Source organism: Leiobunum rupestre, chromosome 8 (assembly GCF_980474605.1).
Source record: "Leiobunum rupestre chromosome 8, qqLeiRupe1.1.hap1, whole genome shotgun sequence".
NCBI lineage: Eukaryota > Metazoa > Arthropoda > Arachnida > Opiliones > Sclerosomatidae > Leiobunum > Leiobunum rupestre.
Window position 1 is genome coordinate 54,745,573 of NC_143391.1, and position 25,381 is coordinate 54,770,953.

Consider the following 25,381-nt stretch of genomic DNA (forward strand, 5'->3'; position numbering starts at 1 on the left):
AAAATATTTTAACTATACACAGTGTACATCTGTAATTATACCAGTGGGACTATACTTTTAACTATTTTCTGTAAAATGTACAGGAATAGTTCTGTTAATTGTGATTCACTAATCATTAATTTGAAAGGTTTCACTATTTTATACTGTAAATATCACAAAAATGATTTTGGGGCGAACTGTGGTTTTTACACTTCAGAAAAAACATGCATGACACGGTGTTATTCTGTAATATTCACAGAATGTTGACAGTTATTATACATTATACAGACTTCGCTTTTAGCGATTGTTTTGGGATTTGTCAGAAATGATAAAAGTAATCGGATGATAACGGTAGGCGGAGTGAAATAAAATTTTAAAAATTACATGTTTGAAAATTTCAATGACCTAGAACCATGTCTCCTAGGTAGTTTGAAAATTAACTTGAGAACCGCTATCTCAAATATATTAATGAAGTTGTTTCCAATTAGAAACGTGTTCTCGACTTTTTAACACGCAAATTAGATCCCATGAAAGCTAGTTAGCCATAAATTGTGACGGGGAACACTTTTCTAATTGAACTTCGTAACTTTTACGGTTCTTTAGATACTTTTCGAATGACTTTGAAGACATGGTACAAAGTCATTAAAATTGTTGAACTACAGACCCTCATTCTCGACGAGGATTTCTAGCAAATTTCAGATCTCTAACACGAGTAATTTTAGAGTTATCAGCTCCAGAACCTCGTCTTCGACACGTTATCTACTTAACGATCGTCTCGTTTTTGGCCTAACTTCCTATTTCGCAAATCAGATCGTGTCGAAGATAGTTGGCCATAAAATGCGACTGGGAACACTTTTCTAATGGGAACTTACTTTGAAACTCTTACGGTTCCCAAGTTAGTGTACGATTTTGTACTGTTGATCGAAAGTACGTAGGTACCTGCCAACTCGGGGCATCAAACACAGCTCCCCACACAGCGGCACCGATCTCTTTTTTTTTCAAGGGAGGGGGGGGGCGAGCTTCGCGGCCAACCAAAAACGAACTCCGTAGTTAATTTAAAAAGCAAACTCTGCCCCCCTCCCAGTATCGGTGCCGCTGACCCCACAGATCCATAGAGAAAGACTTTTCTATTACATATAGCAAAAGCTAAGTCAGTCTTCAACAAGCTTTTCTCCTCGAAAAGAAGTTATTTTCAAGAAGAACGTGATGATTGTCGGGCGACGGTATGGGTCTCATCGGATTTATCTCATTGGAGTCTTTGTTCAAGGTCGTTTCGCCCCCGTTCCGTTAAGCTATTCAGGAAAGAGGGAAAATGCTTAAGCGCTGGAGATGACAGCATTTAATTTAGAGCTTAACAGTTCAACGGTTGCCAGATGTTCTATAGTTATCGACAGCGTATTATATAATTAATAATTAATTATATAATTAATTATTTGATTTAATTTAAAAATTACATAGTTAATAATTCCACTAAGATATACTATAATTTTCAAAGTTATCGGGCTATAACCACTCCCGCAGCGGCGCTGCCTAAGACAATGGCAGAGAGAACAAATAGTGCGTCAGCCACTCCTAGTAAATAAAAAAAATTGTCTCACTTTTTATACATCAACAGTGTCAGCTAAGCAAATTATCATTGCGTTGCAAATTGCTTAGAGCTAATCGATAATTTCCTCGCTCTAGTACGATAATTTGATTTTTTGGGACCTGGCAACACACACTGGAAACGTGCCTTCAATGTGGCCAATGAGCGGGAACTTTTCCGGTTGGCGGAATTATCGCCTATAATTTAGATAAAAGGGGACAAGGGAATTGTTGGCGAAATACTTCGATTTGGCGGTATTTTTGACTTCTAAGAATAATTTACGATTGTTTTTTGTGAAGCTAGTTAGCGGTTAAATGATCTTTTTAAAATACTAGTTTAGCCGTATAATAATCTCTAAAGATTCTGAATATGGTTATTTGACTGCGCCTAAATCACACAAGACGAGCGGAAAATCATAGTTATCAAAATATACGAAGAAAATGTAAAAAAAATGTAAAGAGATTTGGCTAAAAACAAAAGGATTAAGGGGGAACGTTTTATAATAAGGCGGGAACGTTTAGAAACGGAAGAGGGAATTTACAATTGCCAACATTGGCAACACTACGTGCATTGCGATTTTTAACCTCGAGCGAGTGTACTGTTGGAGCGTTTTTCAATTCTGTAGCGAAAACTATTTTTGGGATGGTAAATTTTGTTTGTTTCCACATAACTGCTTCTAACGGCTTGATTCGGTTAACTATATTAACAACTGAATGTATATTTTGAGATATTAAACATAATTGATATAGGCTAGTCCCTATACAATTAAAATAATACCCAATGGTTAACCTTAATTGATTGTATTTTGTAATACATGTGGTTAATCTTAAATTTATATTTTATGAAATAGACTCTATCTATCGAGAATTAATTCCGGAAGGTACAGAAGAAGATGACAGTGAAAATGGCACTTCTACTGCTTTAAACAAATATGTTTCCGAGGTTTTTAAATCCTTCCCTAAAGATAAAATACAACGGATAGTTCTGCAAGTTATGATCGATCTTGGCGTATATTCTATAGATGACATACAGTTTTTAACTGAATATCTTTTGAAATCTATTGATGAATTAAAGCCCATTGATAGAAAAAAATTGCTTCAAGTCGGAGATTATCTCAAAAAGGGTAACAAGTTATTTAATTCTATGTACATTATATGTGGTTATATTGTCCTAGGGCATGAGATAAACTATAATAGTGAGTGTAGGGAACTTATGGCCAGCTCGTGTGGCATGAAGTCAGATTGGGGGTAAGGCGTGATTTTGGCAACTGTAAATTCGGGGCTGGGAACATTTCAAGAAGGGTACTAACACGGCTTTGTCAAAAAAATCCCAGGGAAGAGGGTACTGCTGACGGAGGGCTGCTTCGTTTTCCCAGGGGCCCTTGATTTGCGAACTTTCCAAAACCTTTAGGGGAAACTGCCCCTTATCCTCCCCTTGGGTACGGCTCTGCCTATGCTATTTACCCCGGCTATAGATTAAAAGGTCTTATACGTTGCAAGGTGCTTTAGACCTGTAATGGTGACTCGGGTATTAGCTTAGCTGAGGTTTATTAATGTGGAGTTAATTATAAACATTAATTTCAAATGTTAATGTTGGTGTCAAATCTAAAATTAATATATTTAATTAGTAGCAGTTCAGGATGTTTGTCAACCAGAAGATAAATCGATATCGGCGTTAAGCACTACTGCTGGATGTACAAGTACTTCCACGGAATGTGACAATAATCAGGATCCAAGATGTAACAAGTGGCTGGAAAGTAATGTTATAACGGCCAGTATATTCCCCTTTAACATCCAGCAGAGTTTGGAAGAAGGAAAACAAATTAATGAATCAATTAAACAAGAATTGATTCGTGTATTATTCATGGACATTCTTAAAAAATGCCCGCGGCCTAGTAGGGCCAACATGAGAGTGATTACAAAGATGTTTGTAAAGAAATTCCCAAATGCCATTGATGATAAGATATGTAATGAGAGAGCCAGCTCAGGGTATGGAAGTTCTGAAAAGCAAGTACTCAACAGACTTGACCACCTGTCTCGAAAATCTCTAAGCAAAATGCCACCAGTAAAAAGAACGTCAAGTACAGAAGAGTCAAGCAGAAAGAAGCCTCGAGAAAAGTTTCCTGAAAATTATTCTTTCGCACCTGCTCTAAGTAGCACAGATAAAGAAATATGTCTCAAACTTAAGGAGAAAATGAATTTGATGGCTTTGTCAAGTGATCCGGATACTAAAATAATCCATGAAATGCTCAGTAAAAGCTTTGTTCTACAGTGAGCAGATATTAACGAAGTAGCAATGACTGTAGAACAGCTAAAAATAAATTGGCCATTCCTCTTTGAGGGTTTCGGAATTGATGTCCACTTGAAAAATCTCTTAGGCATTGATATTTTATCAAATTTTAAAAGATTTTTTACCGAAAAGAGCAGCCACATACTAACTTACTTTTCAAGAAGTAAAAAAAAAACAGTTCGTAACATTATCACCACCTTTAAAGTAGGCCACCACAAGGACAAAACCCAAGCTGTGGTAGCCACGATTGTAATGCTTCTAATGGACCATTTCAGAGAAGATGGTGATGTAATATTTTCAATGTTTGAGGTACTTTATTTGTATATTATATGAGATATTTGTAACATCATTATTTTACAAAAGAAAAGTTTTTATTATTTCTAGGGTGGAACCAACCTTAGGGGTATCGAGAAGAACTAACCCCCCACCCGTGTCTCGTAACAATAGGTAACTGGTTAAACTCTTATTTATTTATATATCATTTAATGTAATTGTATTATATATATAATATATTTATTTATTATAGGAGCAACTTTTGGACACTCTTCACAATATTTAGTTTCTGTCGATAAAACAATTATCAATGATCATATCAAATCAACGGATTTGTTAACATGATTTTTCTCTTTTTTTGGACTATGCTATATTTTGAAAATAAAGTATCCGGCAAGAGCTGCAGTTTTTATGCAATTTGTTCAACGGTAAATATTATTTAGTCTTTAACAATAAAAACATTTTCAAATTATAATTATGTTAGGTGCATAGCCAGGATTAATTCTCAAAATGAAGAAAATGAAGTGAATGTAAAAATATTATTATTAACTAACATAATGTTCCAGTTTGATGGTATCTGATACAATAAATGTTTGATGGAAAAATAATAATAAAAAATATATGCATAACAAACCACTGAACTTGCTTTAAACACTTTCTACAAAACACTTAGAGTAGCATTAAAAATTTAAAAATTATATTTAAAACATTACAGGTATCCAAAACAGAACAAACCTGTAGAATTTACATTACTGTTTGTAAAAAGTACAGGTGTTTCATGCCAAAGAAAGCTGTACGATGTACAATAATATCTGTAAATATTGTTGGTTGTTCATGCAGGTCGAAACTGTAAAGTGTACAATTATATGTGCAAAAAGGACAGGTTTCCAAAACAGAACAAACCTGTGGAATTTGCATAAGTTTTTGTTAAAATTACAGGTTTACAAAACAGAACAAACCTGTGAAATCTGCATAAGTGCTTGTTAAAAGTACAGGTTTCCAAAACAGAACAAACCTGTGAAATCTGCATAAGTGCTTGTTAAAATTACAGGTTTCCAAAACAGACCAAACCAGTGAAATTTGCATAAGTGCTTGTTAAAATTACAGATTGTTCATGCGGAACGAAACTGTAAAAATTACATATTTGAGAACACTGTAGTATTTACAGAACTGGGTCTGTTGTAGACATATGTAAATTTTACAGTAAGAATCTGACCTACAGACAGACTTTTTTCCTGTAAACTTTACAGAAGTTTCAGGCAACATGGGTTGCCAGAAATCTTCTGTAAAGTTTACAGAACTTTTTTCTCTCAGTGTAGAAATTGAAGAAAAAATCGATAAGAAGGTATTGTTTATAAATTATATCATTATTTCTTATACATAGTCATTATAACAATATTTATATTCTAGGGAAAGATGCCACCGAAAGCACCGAAGACCGTGGGCGCCACAGTGTATTGTGCAGTTCCTTCCTGCAGTAATAATAACAACAAAAGTGGCTTATCTTTTCATTATTTTCCATCGAATGAGGGTCTTAAAGCGTGTGAAACTCGGATCAAAAGAAAGCGATGGGAGTAAAATTTCCTCCTGTAATCCCCTAAAAATTCTATTTCCAGCTCGCTCTAGTAGCAACCAATAAACATCAACCTATCTATGACGTAGACAGTATGTGATAAAAAAAGTTACGCTATCTTTCTATTTTAAAATTTGAAATTAATCGTGAATATTTATATTTATGTTTTATAGCTATATTTTTCTTTACTATTTTTTTAAATAATTGATGCAAAAACTTCATATGCGAAGAAAATTCTGACACTATCTCTTTAATTTCCGGAAAATAAACTGTTTTTCTCAAACATAAATTTACTTGCTTTCGATCGTATGGTGGCTTTACTAGTCAAACCTTGTGTGTGTCTCTTGGCTCGTTCTATCAACTTTGCATTGATAAAATCCGCACGACATTTGCTATGAACTTTTTGTCCCGTTTATAACTTCAAATCTGGCACATTTCTTTTCCTTCGCGCTGTAATTAATACCTTTTTCAGTTAATCCGAAAGCTTTCTCGTCCGTAGTTTTTTGTGGCAAAAAAACACACTTTTCCGATTTCATTGCGGACTTTGTTAAGCCTAACTCGAAAGTTCTAAATGCCCAATATTAGGTCTCTCTTTTGTTCGGACGAAGCTACTTCGCTACGCGTGGCAATGTGTCAGTTGCTACTTTTCCCTTTCGGGCGGTAAATAACAATTAAGGAGGGGAAATCTTTACATAAACCTATATTTGTATGCCTCAAATGTAGACAGACGTTATGCAAAAATTTAGTGCATACAACTAAACAATTTTGATTTTCGTACTTTAACGGTGCAATAACTCACGAATCTTAGATTTGTTTGATGAAAAAATATTGTATTTCCTAATCAATAAAAGTTTTCGTAAAGAAAATCGATCTGTTTTCTCATTAAAAACAGAAAAAAATTATTTTCTGAATACAACACGAGTGTGGGTTAAGTTTTAGGCTTGCCCAACTTGTTAACCACTCAGCGCATCGACATACATACATTTTAGAGAATGACAACAGCTTTCTAAACGTGGACATCTTAAGCAAATATGTGCCATAGAATCTAAGCTATGAGCATTTAGGTAAATTTCGCGCTAAAAAGGAGGCGAAAAAGGTGGAAGAAAATGAGTTAGAGCTGTAAACTTTTTTAATGGAATCAGCGCTTTTTTTCCATTTATAATAAAAAAAATTATCTTGCAACTTGTTTGAGCTCAAACTTTACCTCGACTGTACTATAAGTTGTTTAAATAACCAATTATTTAAAAATAAAGATATCCTTGAAGCGAATGTTTTTTTTGCAAAACATCGTTACGCTATACTATCAAATAAAGATTACACGTTTCTGCTTTGCCAATTGCAAAGCGAAGTTATACATCATGTAACGCTGTGCCATTGAGAATGATGGTATAAATAAAATATCTTTCTTAAAGTATGGCTAAAATCTTTTGAAATTACCGTTGGAAACAAGGATTTTTTTATCTCGCAGAATCCAGAGGCTGAAAATCTGAACGAAATAACTTGTTTTAACGAGAGGAACATTGAAATCTGAAATTAAGAAAAATTAAGCATTGTTAAATCGGAACTTTAAAAATTAAATATTGTTTTAGCAATTCCATCGTAAATGCGAATGAATAGTCCTATACCACCCTAATGTATACTAGAGTTTTTACGTGGTAATTTGACAGAGACGGAAATAAGTTATGATATAGTCGTTAGCTGTGGCACTGTGTGGCAGTTATAGCCACATCCTACACACGCGGATCTGTGCCACCTTGAATGGAGATTATTAAAAAGATCCTTAATTTTATCGATTTTGAATTAACAAGGCGATTTTGGGTTGCGACAAGCGATTTATTCGGAAAACTATAATAGCTGGAAATTATACATTTTTATGGTGGAGTTAGTTTACCAGGGGACACTTGCCAGTGAAATTTCGTCGAATTCTGTAAATGATTTTCACAATTTTCCAAAACAAATTTTTCACTACTAGGTGCTAGATGAAAAATGACAATGAAAAATTTGTAGAGCGTCATTGGAAAGGTAAGAATATAGTTGGTTCGATGGAAAACTAAAAATTGTTTTGTTCAAGCTAGAATTAACTTTCATTTCATAAAACTCATTTTTTTAATACTACTTTTTAGATAGAGATGAAAAATTGCGAATCTTTTTCAAAAACGCGTTCCAGAGACTTTTTAACGAGAGCTCTAGAAGGGCGGTTGCAAGCCAACAGCGCCCTACACTCGCTATTATCGTTAACCTCAACTAGTTTTTATGGAAGGGGAAACTTAAGAGCTCGGGGGAAAACCCCTTAAACCAGTGGGGAGAGAACTTGCAAACTCAACGCCGAAGGAGTAGTTCCGAGTTTTCACCCTGTGCCACAAGTCAGGATCGAACCCAGCGCTAACCACTCCGCCACCCCACCTTAAATCAATGTGCAATCAATTTCGAAACATGTCTCGCTGACGATAATATATAGTGACTGACCCAATACTATGAATGGATTATCAAAAATAATTTTTGGCACAACTAGTCAAATATTTACCTGCAACCGCGTTTATTGAATAGCCAGGGTCCGAATGGAAAGGCGCCCCAAAGACAGCCTACGCAGGTAAGAAATTCATAACTGCTATTTTTATTTAATATTAAAACGAAAAGAGAAATTGTATAATAATTAAATCTTATTACAGATCTTTTAAATCAGGTGCTGTAGTGGTTTTGGAAAGACGGCGAATTATTATCGACCCAGATCTGTCAAATTGAGTGTTTGTCGAATCATTTACAACATCAACAGTCAAATTAGTTTTTGTATTACACCTTGATTTTTACATTTCCTCCACTATTATAAAACTTATTTCAATTCCTAAAATATAAGTAATACTTATTTTATTGTAGCTATCATCTCCCTTTTGACCTGATACCCAATGATAAAATATACTAAATGAAATATTTATTGACCCCAAACTGCTTTTATTGGTAATAAATTACAGGAAGGTGATAACCACCATTGAATAATAGCAAAATGAAATTCCATCTACCGCCAAACTGATATTAAGAGAAAAACCAGCATGCAAATGGAGACAGCGCCTTTGGAAATTAAAACAATTTGGGGTGCTGACAATAAAGAAGTAGACATACTGCTGGTAAATATTCTTATAGTTAAGGGTGATTAATTATTCGTTTATGAAGGCAAAATCACTGAAGAAAAATTTTCTATTTCATTTTCAGCTGGAACAATAGAGTTGCTTATGGCCACCAGAATTTTATTGGTTTTGTCCAAATGACTTGAAAATTCGAGAGAAAATTGCATATTTTAAGCTTTCGTTTCGTGTAGAATAATTTACAAAAGCCCATTGAATCTTTCTGGATTATTAACTACAGACAGATCAACGTGATCTAATGTTTCGGCACTGCTAGTAGCAAGAGGTTATGTGTGATGTTTACTATCGCTTCTGTTAACACTTATACCAAAATTTTACTTGTATGTAAATTTATGTCAATCTGTTTTACAGGAAATGTAGGAAAAATGAACGTTAACAATACCACCTCATCTAGGCGGATCTGATGGAAGTAGGTATTCAGCCCTGGCGTCTATTTAAAAATGTAACCGAGCTATATTGTCTACTAAGTGATATATCTAAACTAACGAGGAGTGTACCCGAGGTGTAAATCACCGATTTTGATGAAACTCTGGGGGTATGTAGACCTTGGGGTAACATGAATTTTCACCAAGGGAAAAGTTACGCTGGGCTTCCGTTTTGCTATGGCAACCGAAAATGTTTTTGACAACTTAAAATGAAAAAATCTACATTTAAAAAAGCATGGGAATTTCTCGGTTTCACAGGTGAAAATTTTTGAAAACCCAAAAAAAAATAAAAATTTAAATTTCAACTAAAATGCTAAATTTCAAAAATTTTGGGTAAAATTTATCAAGTAGCCCCCTGTGAAACCGAGAAAATCCCATGCTTTTTCAAATGTAGATTTTTTCATTTTAAGTTGTCAAAAACATTTTCGGTTGCCATAGAAAAACGGAAGCCCAGCGTAACTTTTCCCTTGGTGAAAATTCATGTTACCCCAAGGTCTACATACCCCCCGAGTTTCATCAAAATCGGTGATTTACACCTCGGGTACACTCCTCGTAAGTGTTTCTAAATCTATCCATTTCATTGACAATATCTTACATTGTCAATCGTATTTTTTTACCGTTGTGTTGCCATCAATTGGGAAGCTTAATTAAATTTCAATTAAATATTGATAACCTCTACTACCTAGAAATATTTTACAAAATCTCTTTAAAGGCAAATGAAAGGGAGCACTACCAACCACGCTCAGTGGAGTACTCATAGGAGTAATGTGAAAACAACCCGCACTTGGCTTACCAATAAAAGCACCACTTGTTCTGGCTAGTGGTGGAACACGACCTAGTCGTTTCTCTGTTCCTTATGATATCTTGGGCTTTCACTATTCTCATAACTCTGCATGTTGACCAAACCCATTCTAGCTTCAAGTTCAGCCACAATTATTTCCTTTTCGTTGAACCTAGGTTAGACTTCTTTGCCCTTGGCATTCCTTCTTTGCTTTCCCTATTTTTAAAACAATTTCGCGGTTTTTGAAAAACAAATGTAATTAATATATAAAAACAAACGTAAATAATAACAAAAGTGGAAAATTGCCAATGTTTACCAGAAATAAATAGCAAGTCAAAGCTAAGGCTTAACTGAGCGATTGAAGTAACCTGCTTCCCTCCGATATTTTCCTGCGTTTCTATTGGCTATAGCGGGGGGGGGGGGGGAGGGGGTGGAGCCTATAAAAAAAGCCAAAAATACTAGATCGGGAATTTACGAATTCTTGAAAAGTTGTCTCAGGAACGCGTTTAAAATAAGAGAGTTCGGGTCTCATAGATATGGTCTCATAACACGAGGCTTTTGAAAATGTCTCTGGAACGGGCCCTAGCCTCTTACTAAAAAGTAGTATTAAATGAATGATTAAGTCGTTCCTAGGAAAAGTTTTAAGTTAATAAAAACCACCTTTGGACTGCAAAACCAAGAGTGATAAAGTACGCAAAGAGGTAGAATAGTTCATAATCAAAAAGGATCAAAAAGCTAAACCCTAAACCAATTCGAAGAAATTAGAATGAAATAACTTACAAATAACTCGTGCCAATAGGTCTTATATCTCGGACCAAATAGATCTTCAAATATTACTAACTGTAATAGTTAGTGTAGGGAGCTGTTGGCTTGCAGGGCTTGCCACCACCCTCCTACGCATTGTAACCTGGCCATCTGAATTAAAGGCTTTAAAAGTCGCTCAATGACTTAGGCCTAAGGTGGTGCCTTGGTTATTAGCCTAGCTGAATATTATTATTATTATTAACCCCAAACAAAAATGCCAGAAAATCCTAAGATAGACCGGTTTCGTTCTATTTGGGACCCAATAAGAATCCGTATACTAACTCCACCATAAAAATGTAATATTATACTTTAATAGTTTATGAAATAAATCGCATGTCTGAACAAATAAAACACAATGTATAAGTACATCGCTTCCACCGGTTTTTGAAATGCGATTAATATTAAGAAAAAAAAAGAGAAAAAAATTGTTTTTTAAACTTTCAAACGCCAAAAATACATAATTTAAAAAATATCGTATTGCCATGTGTAATATTTTATATTTCTAGCCTTGAATAAAATACACATCACCTTGAGCCAACCACTATGGTTCTCAGTTACATGTTTCATTTTAAGGAAGAGTTATCTTTCCCTTTTGGTTTGAATCATTTCGTTGCTAGGATATTTCATAAAATGACGAAAACCAACGTTAAGCAGTTTTAGAAAAAACATTTTCACTTTTCAGCTTAAACAATTTATATGGCGGGTTTTTTACCACCGTTCAAAGCGACTTAAAATGGGTTTAAACATTAGTACATTAGTCTGATCGTAGTTTAAGCTAAAATACGGGAATAAACGAGGTAATTCAGCGAATAAGCCTTTAATGCGAAAAACAACTTATGTTGGTTGATAAAGATAAGAAAGCGTAATAGTAATTCACTATTTCCCGTTGAATAAGAAGCAAAATAAAATTTAACTAATTTGATATCATAATAGTAAAGAGGGTTTACTTCGTTGCACGTTCTACTCATGTCACATCGACCTTTTTCGACCTCAGTAGATTGAGCTGCCTGCCATGAAAAGAGAATACTATTAAATAAGTAAAACACTTTTCTTCAGTAGCAACCACAAAATCGTCTGATAATGAAGTTACTTTGGCTCACAAACGAGGATCTACCCTGTCTTTTATATATAAAGCGACCAATTGGGAACTTGGCTTAAAGTGTAGCTACCAGGAGATGAAAACCCAGCACAAGAAGTCAGTGTCATGTTTGCCGGGCACCGTCAATTTTCATAACGATATAACTCATATCTTCTTATTTCTCTCTCATGTGTACTGATATCGACAGGTAAAACATTCACTTATAAAGCTAAACTCAACACTCTTCCGCTACTCCTGCATACCAACTTTTATTCCTAGTAGCCGTGGCCTTTATAATTTGATTTTTGTTCTATAGAATCTTCTCTAACACATATTCGTTTAAAATCGCCTATGTTCCGCTTTTTTAACTAAAGACACCTCTATTCTATCAATTACCAATAAACAAGTAAAAACATCACGAGTTATTGCGTAAGTATGGTTAACCTTAATCTTGTTTCCCGAAACCACCCTAGACGTTGACGTGTTTTTCAGTAACCTAAATAAAATGCATAAAAAGGATCTGATAGAAAAATTGGTTTTCTCGGTGCTCTAGTTTCAAAACGAGTATCTTTAGGAAAAATTTCAGTTTATTCCCCCATAAAAAATATGTTCACCCCTACTCTCAGAAAATAGGTGTTTATAAAATCCTTATCCATAGGGCCTTTAGAATCTGTAGTGATTTTAGTGATGTTATGAATAAGATCAATAACCTTAAAAATATTGGTTTCCATTCCAAAATAGTGGAAAGCCTTTTTAATGAAATAAGAAATGAGTATGAAAAACCTAAAAGTAATCTTATAAAAAATAACGTTAAAAGAACCGTCTCGGCGCTTCCCTATTTTGCAAAATTATCTCATAAAATTGCAAACTGTCTTAAAAAGTGGTGTTAAAATCGCATTTAAACCCCAGAACCAAATAAAAAATAAGTTGAATCATGGGAAATATCACCTAGAAGACAACAACAAACAAGGCATTTATGGAATACCTTGTTAAATCTGTAAGCAAACCTACATCGGTCAAACTAAGCACAATTTTAAAAAGAGAATAGCCGAATAAAAAGACTACTTAAACAGATGCGATTGGAATGTATCTGCCGTAGCACCCACTGGAAAAAAAATGGCAACGAAATAGATTTTGACCAATCTTAAATTATCGCCCAGCCAAGTACATGAAAGTATTGAAATTTTGAAACGTCCGTTTTTTGGTTTAGCGTGGAACAGATTTTTAATGTGAAAATAACGTTATTGTGGTATTATTCAGCCAACCGAAACGTAGTCCATTTAAACATTGTAATCGCGATATGATTTTGTTAGTTTTGATGATGGCACCAACACTGCCGAAACTGGTCGACTTATCGTTACTTACGCAATAATTCGTGATGTTTTTAATTACTATTATTTAACAGCGTAAGGTTAGAACCACATCTTATTGAGCGTAGCTCTCACTGTGGAAACTGGCAGAAAAAGTGGCTGTCCGGTCTTAGAGAAGCTATTGGATGAAACGAAAAGGGGCGTTTCGGAAAACGACTCGAGAGGGAAAAACGGGTGATTGTTCCGCGCTTTAAAAAAAATTGGTATTCTCTCACTGCGATGAATTGGGGGGGGGGAGTGGGGTTTCGGAAAACGAGTCGAAAGGGAAAGAGTGGTTAATCGGTTGTGTTGGGGGAAAAACGACTCCAGAAGAGCCGGCGCCAGAAAACTGCTGTCTGACGGAGCCACGAGAGGGGAAACAAGTGGGCCCGGCAGTCCCAAATAATAGTTTCACACGAGCCAAGCTTTACGAACACACGAATAGTAGTATAACCGGTAACGGAAACATGAACAAATAAAATAAACGGTCGAGAAAAACCGCTCGAAATATTTTTGTAGGTAATATGGGAACCGCTCGAAATATGTTTGTGGGAAATATAGGGGTGACAATTTCAAAAATTACCCAGAGTGGTTGGGCTAAAGGGTTAAAAAACCAACAGAAGCGATTTCACCACGTTTAGAGATGCACTTACGAAAACCCATGCCGCCCCCTCCCCTCCCTTCACACCTAGGGGCTCAGGGAAGGTGATAGCATAGTTCCCAAATTCCATAGAATGGCTGGGCTCCGAAGAGTCGCCAACAATAGATAGGAGCGCTCGGTGGGAGAGTCGCCATATCTTACCCTCCCCCACCCGAATGGAAGCGAGAGGCAAGCGCTGTTGCGGAAACCGTGTGCGAACGAAAACGCCAAAACGCCAGAGACGGAAAGGCCAGAAGATCACCGAATCCCGATTGCCTGACTTGCAAGGTTGTTGGTTGTCTAAACCGCGTGAATTTTAGGGATGAAAAGCTGGTATAACTATAGCAGCATATGGCTAGCTTTCTACGGCCTTTCCCTCTCTGGTTTAAAGCGCGAGCGTAGGAGGATTCTACCGTGGCGTAAGAGAACGACGTTATTGCGGACGATGAGAATCCTACCGTGGCGTTCGAAAACGGCGTGTTTGCGAACGGCGGCGGCGGCGGCGGGGACCGTAGCGGCTACGGGAGTTTTACTCTAGCCTATACTAGGCTCGTGTAAAACTAAAAAGACTCAACAGCTGACAATGACCGAAAAACATAAAACGTTTAAATGAATTTTTAAATTTATATTTTTATTGACCGAAAAAAACAAAACGTTTAAATAAGTTTTGAAATTTATATTTTTATTTAAAAAAAACAACACGTTTAAAAATTTATTTTGAAATTTTACGTAAAAGAACATTTAAACAATGGGCCACGTCGACGTCGACCTCAGATTCCACACCGGCAAGTCGTTCCCCGCATCTTAAAACTGTTTCTCCACTCATGAATGCAAACGAATTGAAATAAAGAGTAATCTTTAAAAACTAAATGATTTATCTCGCTTTCCTTTCTCTACTTGAGTTTAATTAATCTAAGCCTAATTAACCACCGAATTTGCATCTCGCTCCGCTCAAGTATTTGTTGAAAATTCCGTTTTCGGTTTTTGCAACGTCCTAGTTTATGTTTAATCATATATCAACCTATAAGATCAATTATATTGCCGATTACCTCGTCGATATCATATATTTTCTCACTAGATGCCACTTTGAACTTGAAATAAGCCAGTGCGTTGAAAACGTAGGTGCTCTAGAAAAAAAATAAAAACATTATCAAATTTTTGAACGATCTTCGCTTAAAAAGTTTAAGGAAAGGTCAATTCCTGGCTTTGATCAAAAATATATTAACTTGTTCTTAAATATAATAACTTCATTATGGTCATTTTCCAACGTCAAAAAAAAGGAAAGGAAAAACCTCGCTGACGTTTACTTCAATTAACGATAATATGAGAAATCGGGCTATTTTGAATTTTATCAATACGCTCTGTGACTTTGAAATACCGCAAAAGGGGGGGGGGGATATAAAAGTTTACTGAAAAATCTAAAGGCCTATCTAAGCAGTTCGTTTGTCGTGACAACGCGTTGAATGATCGAAAACGGATTTAAAACTTTAACAAAACTTTAATTCAAAAAGAGGGGAAAATTAACTGAAGTAAAAAAAGAGTTACAAAATTATAGTATCGCCGCGACTTGGTTATAAACGTACGAAATTGTAGTTGAGTCCAAAACTCGCGTGATCAGAATTCGGGCGCTGTAGACCCGTTGGGGTGAGAAGAGAATCTAACTACGTTTTTTGACAAAAGGGACGCTCGCAAGGAGGTTTACAAAAAATGGTGTAATCGTATTTTCTTCTAAAACACTTGGAAATATTCCGGGAGAGGGAACGGGCTAAAGTTCGCCCTCCTGGTAGGCCAAAAAGAGAGTGGGAAGCAAGAGGAAGAATTTCGTTCGAATAGGTCAAAAAAGACCTTGAATTATACGGTTGACAATGAAGTAGCGGCTCAAAATGTATCAGCTAAAGGCGACCAAAAGTAAATAAATTTAAAGAGTACAAAAATAAAAAAGAGGGTTTTGTGATTTAACATATTCCGCCCTATTGGACTGTAACCAGTTCAATCAATACAGGTAAACAATTAAATTTCAAAAAGGTATAACGCTTGAATTGGGCGGCGTAATTTCGTGCCGTTAGAAAGACTTATTAAACATGATCTGACGTGGCCATCGCGACCGTTGAATACTTCGTCGACGACTCTAGTTTTCCATGCCAGTCTTGGCATCATCCGTTCTTCGATTAGAACGACATCTCGCGGAACCAATGTCTTTGTAGGAATGTTCGGGGTTCGAAAGTGGGCTGAACGTAACGCCAGAAGGTAGTTTGTCTTCCATCTTCTCCAGAAATCGCCTGTGAGCTTCTGTTGATAATTACGTTGAAGTTCAAGTTCTCTTCTTTTGACATTCTGCTTGGTCATACGCGGTGGTAAACCGATTAACCGATCCCCGACTAGGAAATGCGCGGGTGTCAGTGGATACGGTTCGCTTGTGTCCTCGGACACGAAAGTCAAGGGGCGCGAGTTGATGGTAGCTTCTGCCTCTATAATGGTTGTTTCCAGTTCCTCGTAGGTAAGACGCGAACGACCGAGTACTTTCCGAAGCGCGGTTTTCACGGACTTGACAAGGCGTTCATAAAAACCGCCCCACCAGGCAGCCCTGTCGGCAATAAACACACACGAAATTTGCGCGTTCGCGATGTATTGAGTGACCTTGGGCGTGTTGGCTTGCTCCCAGAGTTCGCGTAACTCGACGTCTGCGCGCTTGAAAGTCTTAGCATTGTCCGATACAATTCGTTGAACCATTCCTCGGCGACCTTTGATTAACCAAAAGCTTTCGCGTAGAGCAACGAGGGTTTGATTGGTACCTCCATGAATGACTCGATCGTTGGCGGCGCGTACCATTAATTCGGACAGATGATGGTTTGGCGAGATAATCCAAGGATGGCGTTCTTCGTACGAGAATTCACTTTTCTGCAGCCTGCCTCCTAGGCAGAGGATTCCATTTTTATCCAGCTTAGGATGTAGTCGGAAGATAGGCGACTGATTGTCAATTTTTTTACCGTTCTTCAGATTGCTGACTTCCAGGGGGAAACTTTCTAGTTGGGCTACCTTTAACCATACGATTTCGGCTTCGCGAATCTCTTCGGCTTTCATATGGCCAGATCTCTTGTTGTTTGGATTCCTCGAGTTGTGCGCAAATCTAATTATAAGAGCCGTGATTCGGTAGAGTCTTTTTAATGAGCTGAATAGTTTGACTGGTAAAGGAGCCACTGCTTCTGAAGCTTTCACGACTACGAGTGTAGCTTTACGCATCTCGTCCGCGGCGTTTTCCATCTCGGCGTCTTCAACTGTATGTGGCTGAAGTTCCGATTTTAGTTTATTTCTGAGGAAGGGTGGGCCTTCCCACCAAAGCTTGTTGTTGGCTAGGTCAAGTACCTTCTGTCCGCGAGTTGGAAGGTCGGCGGGATTTTCAACGCCTTTACAATGATACCAATTGGAAGGATTGGATATGTTTTGGATCTCCCTTACTCTGTTCTGAACAAAGGTCTTCCATTTATCCGCGGGACCTTGGATCCAGCCTAGTGTTATTTTTGAATCTGTCCACATGAAGATTTGACTAGGTTTAGTCCTTAATGTATCGTACAAATGTTTGACGAGTCCAGCACCCAACAACGCTCCCATTAACTTAAGACGTGGAATGGTTAAGGTCTTCACTGGTGCTACCCGGGATTTTGAGGTAATAAAGCTAGTAGTTATCTCCCCATCTATATTCGGGAAGCGAAAGTAGGCCACGGCCCCATAGGCGCGTGGGCTTGCGTCTGTGAAACAGTGCATTTCGAGGATGGGGTAATTATCTTCAGTCTTTCCATCGAAGTAGTAGCGTGGAACTTTTATTTTATTTAAGTCCGTCAATTCCGTACACCAATCGTTGAAAGATTTCGATAAATCTTCGGGTAATTCGTTGTCCCACGTGAGGCCATTTACTTTCCACAGTTGTTAGAATAACATTTTCCCACGGACGGTGAATGACGGGATGAGCCCCAATGGGTGGAAGATGCGGGCAACTGATTGCAGTACCTTTCGTATTTTGTATATTAGGCTTAATATTATTTTTAAGAGCTAAATTTGAATAATCCTTTTGGTTTAATATTTTATTCCCAACTACCTTTTTGTTTTACATTTTCAAATCACGTGTTCTTACAAGACCGTGTTTCTTTTTATTTCCGCGCGCGATACGCTCCATTTTAAAATTTTGAATATTTAACATAGGGAGTTTATAGAGGATATTACACCCTTCCTTTAACTTGTCCGAGAGAATCGAGTTGTGTAAGCATGGCGCCTAACCCGAACGGACTTGCATCGACGTGGATGGTAGTTAATTTTGTTGGGTCGAAGTAATTTAAGCTCGTCGTGGCTTTAAAGTTATTTTTTATGAGCTGTAGGGAATTGTCATGGTGTGTAGTCCAAATCCAGTCGCAGTTTTTTCTTGTCAAGTGTCTTAGAGGCTCAGTGATAGTTGCAAAGTTTGGTATGAAACGAGCGCAATAATTGGCAAGTCCAAGGAAACTTCTGATTTCTTGTTGATTTTTAGGGGCTGGTAGTGATTCAAGTGCCATTATTTTTTTCAGATCTGGTTTAATTCCTTCACTGGAAAAAATATATCCGTAAAAACCCAATGAATTCTTTCGAAACTTGCATTTGTCGCCGTTAACAGTGAGATTATTTTCAGTCAGGCGGTTTAATATCCTTTCAAGTTTGTTATCGTGATCTTTCATATCCGAAACTCCTACCAGTATGTCGTCACTGGTGTTAATGGAGTTGGGGATTCCGCTGATAACATTTTCGATTGCCTTTTGGAAGATCTCCGCTGCGCTGTTGACTCCAAAATTCAAACGCTTGTAGCGAAATAGACCAATGTGCGTTGAAAAAGTTGTAACGTTACGAGACTCCTCATCGAGTTCAAGCTGGTGGTATCCCTTATTTAGATCCAATCGACTGAACACTCTCATTCCAGTCATAGCGTAAATGATGTCATCAAGTTTGGGTGGGGTATGGCGTTCGCGGAGTATCGCCCGGTTTGGTTCACGCATATCGACACATATACGTATCTGATCTTGGGTATTCGGCTTTGGTATAATTACCAAGGGAGAAAGCCAAGTTGTAGGACCCGTGGCAGGTTCTATGATATCGTTTTCGAGTAGGTAGTCAAGTTCTTTTTTTACTTGTGGTCGCATGTGGAATGGAATTCGCTGGTGGTGTATAGGGATTGGTGGCATGGAATGGTTGATATGGATATGTGCTTGAAAGTTTCGAAGTTTGCCAATTGCTTTGAAAAGGTGTGGATACCGACAGTAAATATCGTCGTGATTGTCTTGAGTTGCTTCGTTGATTGAAGATATTTTCGATATTAAATTCAATTTTTCTAATGTTGGAGCACCGACAATGTTGTACGCCGATTTATTGGGGTGTAAAACGTGGAAGATACCATGGATACTATTGATGGTTGTTGAAAATTTGCCAATGAGTGATAGAGGTTCTTTAGAAGCATAGGGAAATACCTTAATCGTAGTAGCCTCGAGGTTAGGTCGTGGTTGCATTTTTGAAAATGTTTCAAAATCCAAAATATTGATACACGCTCCTGAATCTTGGAGCGCGGTTACCTTGAATCCATTTATGTTGAAGATTTTCATCATACGATTTTTAACGCTGGGTGTTACTGTTTGGTCAGAAGTGTTGATTGTAGATACACACGATGGAGTTAATGTACAAATACAAAAAGTTTCGTCGTCAGGTTGATGGGAAGGGTTAGATTCGTCGTGATCTTCCGGGAATTCATCCATTGTAATCATTGCGGCTGACGTTATCCCACAGTTGGTTGATTTCGATCGACACATATTTTCAAAGTGTCCTAATTTTCCGCACCATGCACATGTTTCGTTTCTCGCTGGACAGCCCTGTCGACCTTGAAGATGGGGATATATGCCCCCACAGTTATAACATGTTCCCGATAATTGAAACCTACTGCCCATGATCGGTGATGGATGTCGCGGTATATGTCGCGGTATTTGTTGCGGAATAGGAAATTGAGATCGACGATAACCCCCTTGAAAAGATGAAAATGGTGATTGGTAACGTTGTTGTTGGTGAGACTGTTGCTGTGGATAATTTGTTTGTTGATTAGTTGCTTGACGTGTTGTTAATTGATTGGATGTTCGTTGAAAATGGTTAGCATAGTTTCGTTGAGTTGGTTGTTGTTTTTGGTTTGGAATTTGAATGTTTTGGCTTGGTTGTTGGGTTATAGTATTTCTAAGAGCATTTGCAGACGGTAGATAGTCCGATGTAGTTTCAATAAGGTTGGCTTGTTCCTCAGCAAGTTCGTAGGACTTAGCGATTGTAAGAAATGCGTTCAAAGTTATCGCTGGCTCCCTTAATGCTCTGCGGCGAAGTGATGCCGAAGAGCACGTTTTTATGAGATGCCCCAAGATTTCTTTGTTAGAGTCATGGAAATCGCAGGACACAGCGAGAGCTTTTAGTCTGATTGTATATTCATCGATTTAATTTGAATTCTTCCACGACTGTATTCCGTCTTGGGAGAAAATAATTATTCAGCTCATTTGTTGCTACAATATATTCGTCAAGTTGTTGGATTGCGCCTGCTTGTTGTTGACCCGCTGCTGGTTGAGCCGGGGCTGCTTGTGGTACTTGGAGTTGTAGTGTTTCAAGAATATCCTGGACCTCTTGTCCAGCGTAGTAAAGAAGCACCGATTTCTTTCGGTGTGGATCGTTTATGGCGAATGCATCCAGGAAGATATTGAATCGCTTTAGCCATTTTTCCCAACGTTGGCTTACGTCCTCTCTCGATTCAGCTATGGTAAACGGTAATACATTTGGAGTTGGAAAAGCCATCTTCAGTTGAGATGTATGTTACGATAAAATGTTGAGATTCGCCCAGTCTCCGTCGCCAATTTCGTATTTTGTATATTAGGCTTAATATTATTTTTAAGAGCTAAATTTGAATAATCCTTTTGGTTTAATATTTTATTTCCAACTGCCTTTTTGTTTTACATTTTCAAATCACGTGTTCTTACAAGACCGTGTTTCTTTTTATTTCCGCGCGCAATACGCTCCATTTTAAAATTTGAATATTTAACATAGGTAGTTTATAGAGGATATTACAGTACCCCTCGCTTGGAGATTCGTCGCTCTTGAACGAATTGAAGTAGGGCTTTATGTCGAAAAACAGCACGTCATCAGTGCTGTTCCATGAAAGACCAAGTACCTTGGCTTCGCTGAAGGAGGTCGTGTTTGGACCACTGTTCTTGTCGAAGTTGGCACCCTCGAGGAGACGCTGAAGGTCTGGTGCGTTGCATTTCCACTTTCGCAGCTGCATTCCGGCTGAGTTCATTATTTCGCTACTGTCTTTGATCAACTGATGCGCCTCCCTTTCGTCGCTAGCTCCCTATACCACATCATCAACGTACGTCGAGTCTGTGAGTACTCTGCTGGCTTCTGGTTTGGTCGTTTGGAATTTTTTGCTATGAAAACGTATTGTTGCTGCGAGGAGAAATGGTGATGACGTAACGCCGAAAGGAACGAGCGTGAAGCGGTAATCTTGAAAGCTGCCGCTGGCTGGAGCGCGGTTTACAACTACCTTATAGTTGTCGCCAAGTTCTGAGACGGTAGACTTCCAGGGTAGCGCCACGGTATATCGCCCATCATTGTAAGTGGTTGATTTTTCAAAGTCTTCAATAATCTTGTTACCGGTGGTAGAGTCTTCGTTTGAGTCTTTAACGCCGAATGACTCTGAAGCTGGTTTGACACCTCTTCTTCTTGGTCGACGACCCATGCTGAGACTCGCATGATCGCTACTGTGTTTATTCCGTAGGTTGGGGAACCTACCGCTGTCGGACCTTGTAATGTGTACCCGAAAATTGTTTCGAAGCCAATTAGTGTTGGACCGAAGCGTTCTATTTTTCCATTTTCTGACAAAACGGCTCCTATATAATCTGCGCCAATGAGAACATCGATAGAGGACGAGTTACTTCGCTTATTTTCAATACCTATAGCGTCTGCCATCACCAGCTTTCTATCCTTGAACTGTTGCGCGAGATCCGCGCTTGGAACTGCGAATACTGATCCGCATATCTCCGGAATCTCGTATGACTCTAAAGTAACCTTCTGATAGGGGTCGTGGCGACTCCTTAGAGTGAGGAGTACCTTCTTTTTCTTCGTTCGTACCGCGTTGGGAGAACCGAAACTGTGTAGGTCGAGCGTTTCTTCGTTGATTGTTTGTAGGCCAAGCTGTCGAGATATATTTTCTTTGACAAATGTCACGTGGCTTCCCGTGTCCAGCAGACAACGTACTTGAAGAGCTTTACCAGCTTTGGAGCTCTGAGCATCCGCTACTGCTGTCTGTAGTAATATGGTACCAGTATTAACCTTAACGCCAGCCGCGCTAGCCACTACCCTTAAGCTAGTCGAGCCAGAGTCATCCGTATTTATCTGATCCGGATCTGGAGGCGTCTCGCAGATCAGATGATGATGCCGACGACCGCACTTTCTGCAGTTCATGGATCTTGGAAGAAAGTCTCTGGACTGATGATCTTCGCGCAGGCATACGAAACAGTGCCTTTTCTTGATAAGGACATTCTTTTTATCCTCTAGGGACATTTTGTCGCAACTAGAGTTTAAATGATCACAGGCGTCGCAAAACAGGCAGGGACGTGGCGTATTTCCTACGGTTAGAGCGCCGGCACTTGATAGCGGTTTCTGGGTAGGGCGTTGGCTACGACTGCTATGAGTGTCGCGCAAGCTGAGTCTCTCGGCCGACGGCTTTAGGAACTTTCGGTCCGGCTCCGATTTTCCGAAAACTTTCGCGCGCTCTCGACTGGCGATTTCCGTTTGTAAGAATGACAAAAGATCTTCTATTTTGAGGTGATTGACATTGGAGTAAGCTCTACTGAAGGCCAGATTGATCTCCGTGGGGAGTCTCTGTGTTATGATGGGGCATAGAAGGCTACCTGATTTCAAAAAAAAATTGTTTCTCGGCCTAACTCGCTGCCATCCCCCTCTTTTTGCCCCCTTTGGGGGTGAAAACGCCTAATTAATTCATAACTCTCGTTCTATGTATCCGATTTTTATTTCCCGGCCATATTCGTGTAGGTCTCTGTCTCATCTATAATATTGGTAAAAAGTACAAGTTTCGTAAACGCAACCAATATTAAGATATTTAAGGTTATATACTACACCCCCCAATCTAAAATGTTTCCACGAGTAGAAATTGAGCGAAGATATTTTATTTTTAACCGAGTCTAATTTTATGTGAAGGTTTTATGTGGTCGTTCGTCACAATTAATAACCGAATTAGTCTTGCAAAAGCCTTTACAAACATTACACGCAATAGTACATTCCATATTATATTTTCTACAAGAACATCGATTGCTTAGGCATCCAGTCTTGCATCCACAGCGTATCACAAACAAAAGGTAATCTGGAGCAGGGGCCTGGTACATTTTAATGGGGAACAACTTGCTTCCCTCATTTTTCCATCCCCATTCAAGAGGATTCAATAAGTGGCCTAACCAATTTTGTACTTGCCAATAAACCCTGAGGCTATGATTCTGTAACGAGTCACTTGTTGGTGGTAATACTTCTGGTTTAACTTCTTTGTTAAATTTGCTAACTTTTTCGCGAAACAAACGATATCTTAAATCGTGAATTTTTTCGATCGCTTGACCGTTGTATAGTTCTACCAGTGCTTTTTCGCCAGCTTCAATGATATCCTTTTGTTTTAGGTTTGGAGTTTGAAAAATTTTTGCTTGTGCTTGAAACGTATCATTATTTTTAATGAGCTTTAATCCAATGGATTTTCCAATACCAAAAAAACGATAAGTAGTATCACACCCCAAAAAAGCATGCGTAAATAAGATGTGTTCACTTTGAAAATCGCCCAATCGCTTTTACAATTTTTTTATGTTAAATATTTTTATTCGTTTTGAGTTACATTTTGGTTCGCCCCTTAAATAAATTTCATTGTAGTCTGCTGGCGTATGCTTCAAAAGAAGTACAAGGAGGTCTGTATCTTCACCGATCACCTCTGTAACATTGTGGCTAGCCTCTTGAATTGCTGCCTTTACAATGTCATAGTCTGCATCAGCTGTTGCATTGAAAACATTATTTCTGGCGTCTTTCAGATGTTTTGAGAGGATATTAATAAATTGTTGTTTGTTATTAGCATTGTTGAGAAACTGCTCCTTTGTAACGACTACTTTCATATTCAAGTCGAACGAGACTTAAACTCCTGGAACCTTTTTTGTGCGCCTTTCATGAACGTGATCTTTAGTAGACGGACCGGCAGCATAACCATCGAAAACTATGGTGCACGACGAATACTTTTTTTCCACGTATTCGACATACATCAAGATGATGTCTAAATACGTAGAACCTTTCGTCCATGGCAATTTTTGGAGCAAAGATCCACCGTCTAAAACATATTTATGGCTTACCTCTCCATCAATTTGACTGATGTCCGTCTTAACCAAGTCCCACAACGCATTGGCTAACACACTTTTTGTGGCTTCTCGCATTTGCCCTTGTTCATCAAATATCGAAGCTGGATGCGTGCATAGTTCAAATTTGAATAATTCAGCGAGATTATCTTCGTTTGCTTGAGCAGTTATTAGTAACCTTTGAAATAGAACTGAAGGTTCTATTTCCACTTTCTCGTTGTCAATTATTACCGAATGCTTTGAGTCCATGTTGACAGCTCGATTTTTCTTCTTGAACGTATATTCGATAACATTCTTAACATCCATATCACGAAGTATACTTAAACCAACTTCAAAAGCTGATTGAACATTTACGTGTTCGTTAGCTATAATTCCAGTAGCAATGTTTCTCAAGGAGTTCTTATTTTCGAAGATGTCACTCTTTTCTAAATAATGTTCCAGAGTTTGAGTGTCAATTTCATCGCGTTCTTGACGTGAATCAAAAATATCTGCGTGCTGTTCACGACCATGCATGTGTTTCCCGGTGACTTCTTCCATGGCGTTTGCCATTTCGGTACATACAGGTCTAGAGAGCAACCAAATGGTTCGTTGTATTTCAGTCATTCCACGACCTCTAGTCAAGCCCCCAGATGTCTTAACGCCTCTCATTAGAATATGTTCGATTATTAAATCAGTTGAAAGACCAGCCCAGAATTTATCCGTCCTTCTTACAACGTGTAGACCTTTCTTAAAAGGCTGAACACGTCAGGAGATGCGATTTGGAGATCCAGCATTTTTTGAATGTAGATTCGAGCAGATTTTGCGTAAAAATTGTGTCCTGATGCAGCAAAGTAAGGCAACATATTGGCCACAGATTTAACATGCATAGCCCAGTCGCAAGTCCTTTCAGCTTTGATGAAAGACTTCAGGATATTAATCATGTCCAAGTACTGAACCCAAAGTTTAAGAGTCGGGTCTTCTTTACAGTCGTTATTCAGATTTGTTTGCATAGTGTCATTTATTCTTCTCAGAGAATCTGATTTGTCAACT

General features: G+C 38.1%; 2 protein-coding genes and 1 long non-coding RNA gene across 3 annotated transcripts in view; 1 reads left to right on the plus strand and 2 right to left on the minus strand.

Annotated features, from left to right (window-relative positions):
• Window positions 1–10,037, plus strand: part of LOC149933709 (uncharacterized) — a 586,576-nt gene extending 576,539 nt beyond the window's left edge. Inside the window, exon 3 of the long non-coding RNA XR_016473142.1 lies at window positions 9,951–10,037. This is a non-coding gene — a long non-coding RNA (uncharacterized LOC149933709). The remainder of the gene's footprint in view (window positions 1–9,950) is intronic.
• A 5,889-nt stretch (window positions 10,038–15,926) lies between these two features.
• Window positions 15,927–17,525, minus strand: LOC149933730 (uncharacterized). Its single transcript, XM_090157393.1, has one exon. The coding sequence runs from the start codon at window positions 17,523–17,525 to the stop codon at window positions 15,927–15,929; it is 1,599 nt and encodes a 532-aa protein (XP_090013519.1).
• Window positions 17,526–21,303: 3,778 nt separating this feature from the next.
• LOC149933731 (uncharacterized) lies at window positions 21,304–24,118 on the minus strand. The gene is made up of 3 exons (XM_090157394.1): window positions 23,912–24,118; window positions 21,832–22,835; window positions 21,304–21,754 (listed from the first exon to the last, which is right to left on the minus strand). Exons 1-3 carry the CDS (start codon window positions 24,116–24,118, stop codon window positions 21,304–21,306), a joined length of 1,662 nt encoding a protein of 553 aa, XP_090013520.1.
• Between the last annotated feature and the right edge of the window lie 1,263 nt (window positions 24,119–25,381).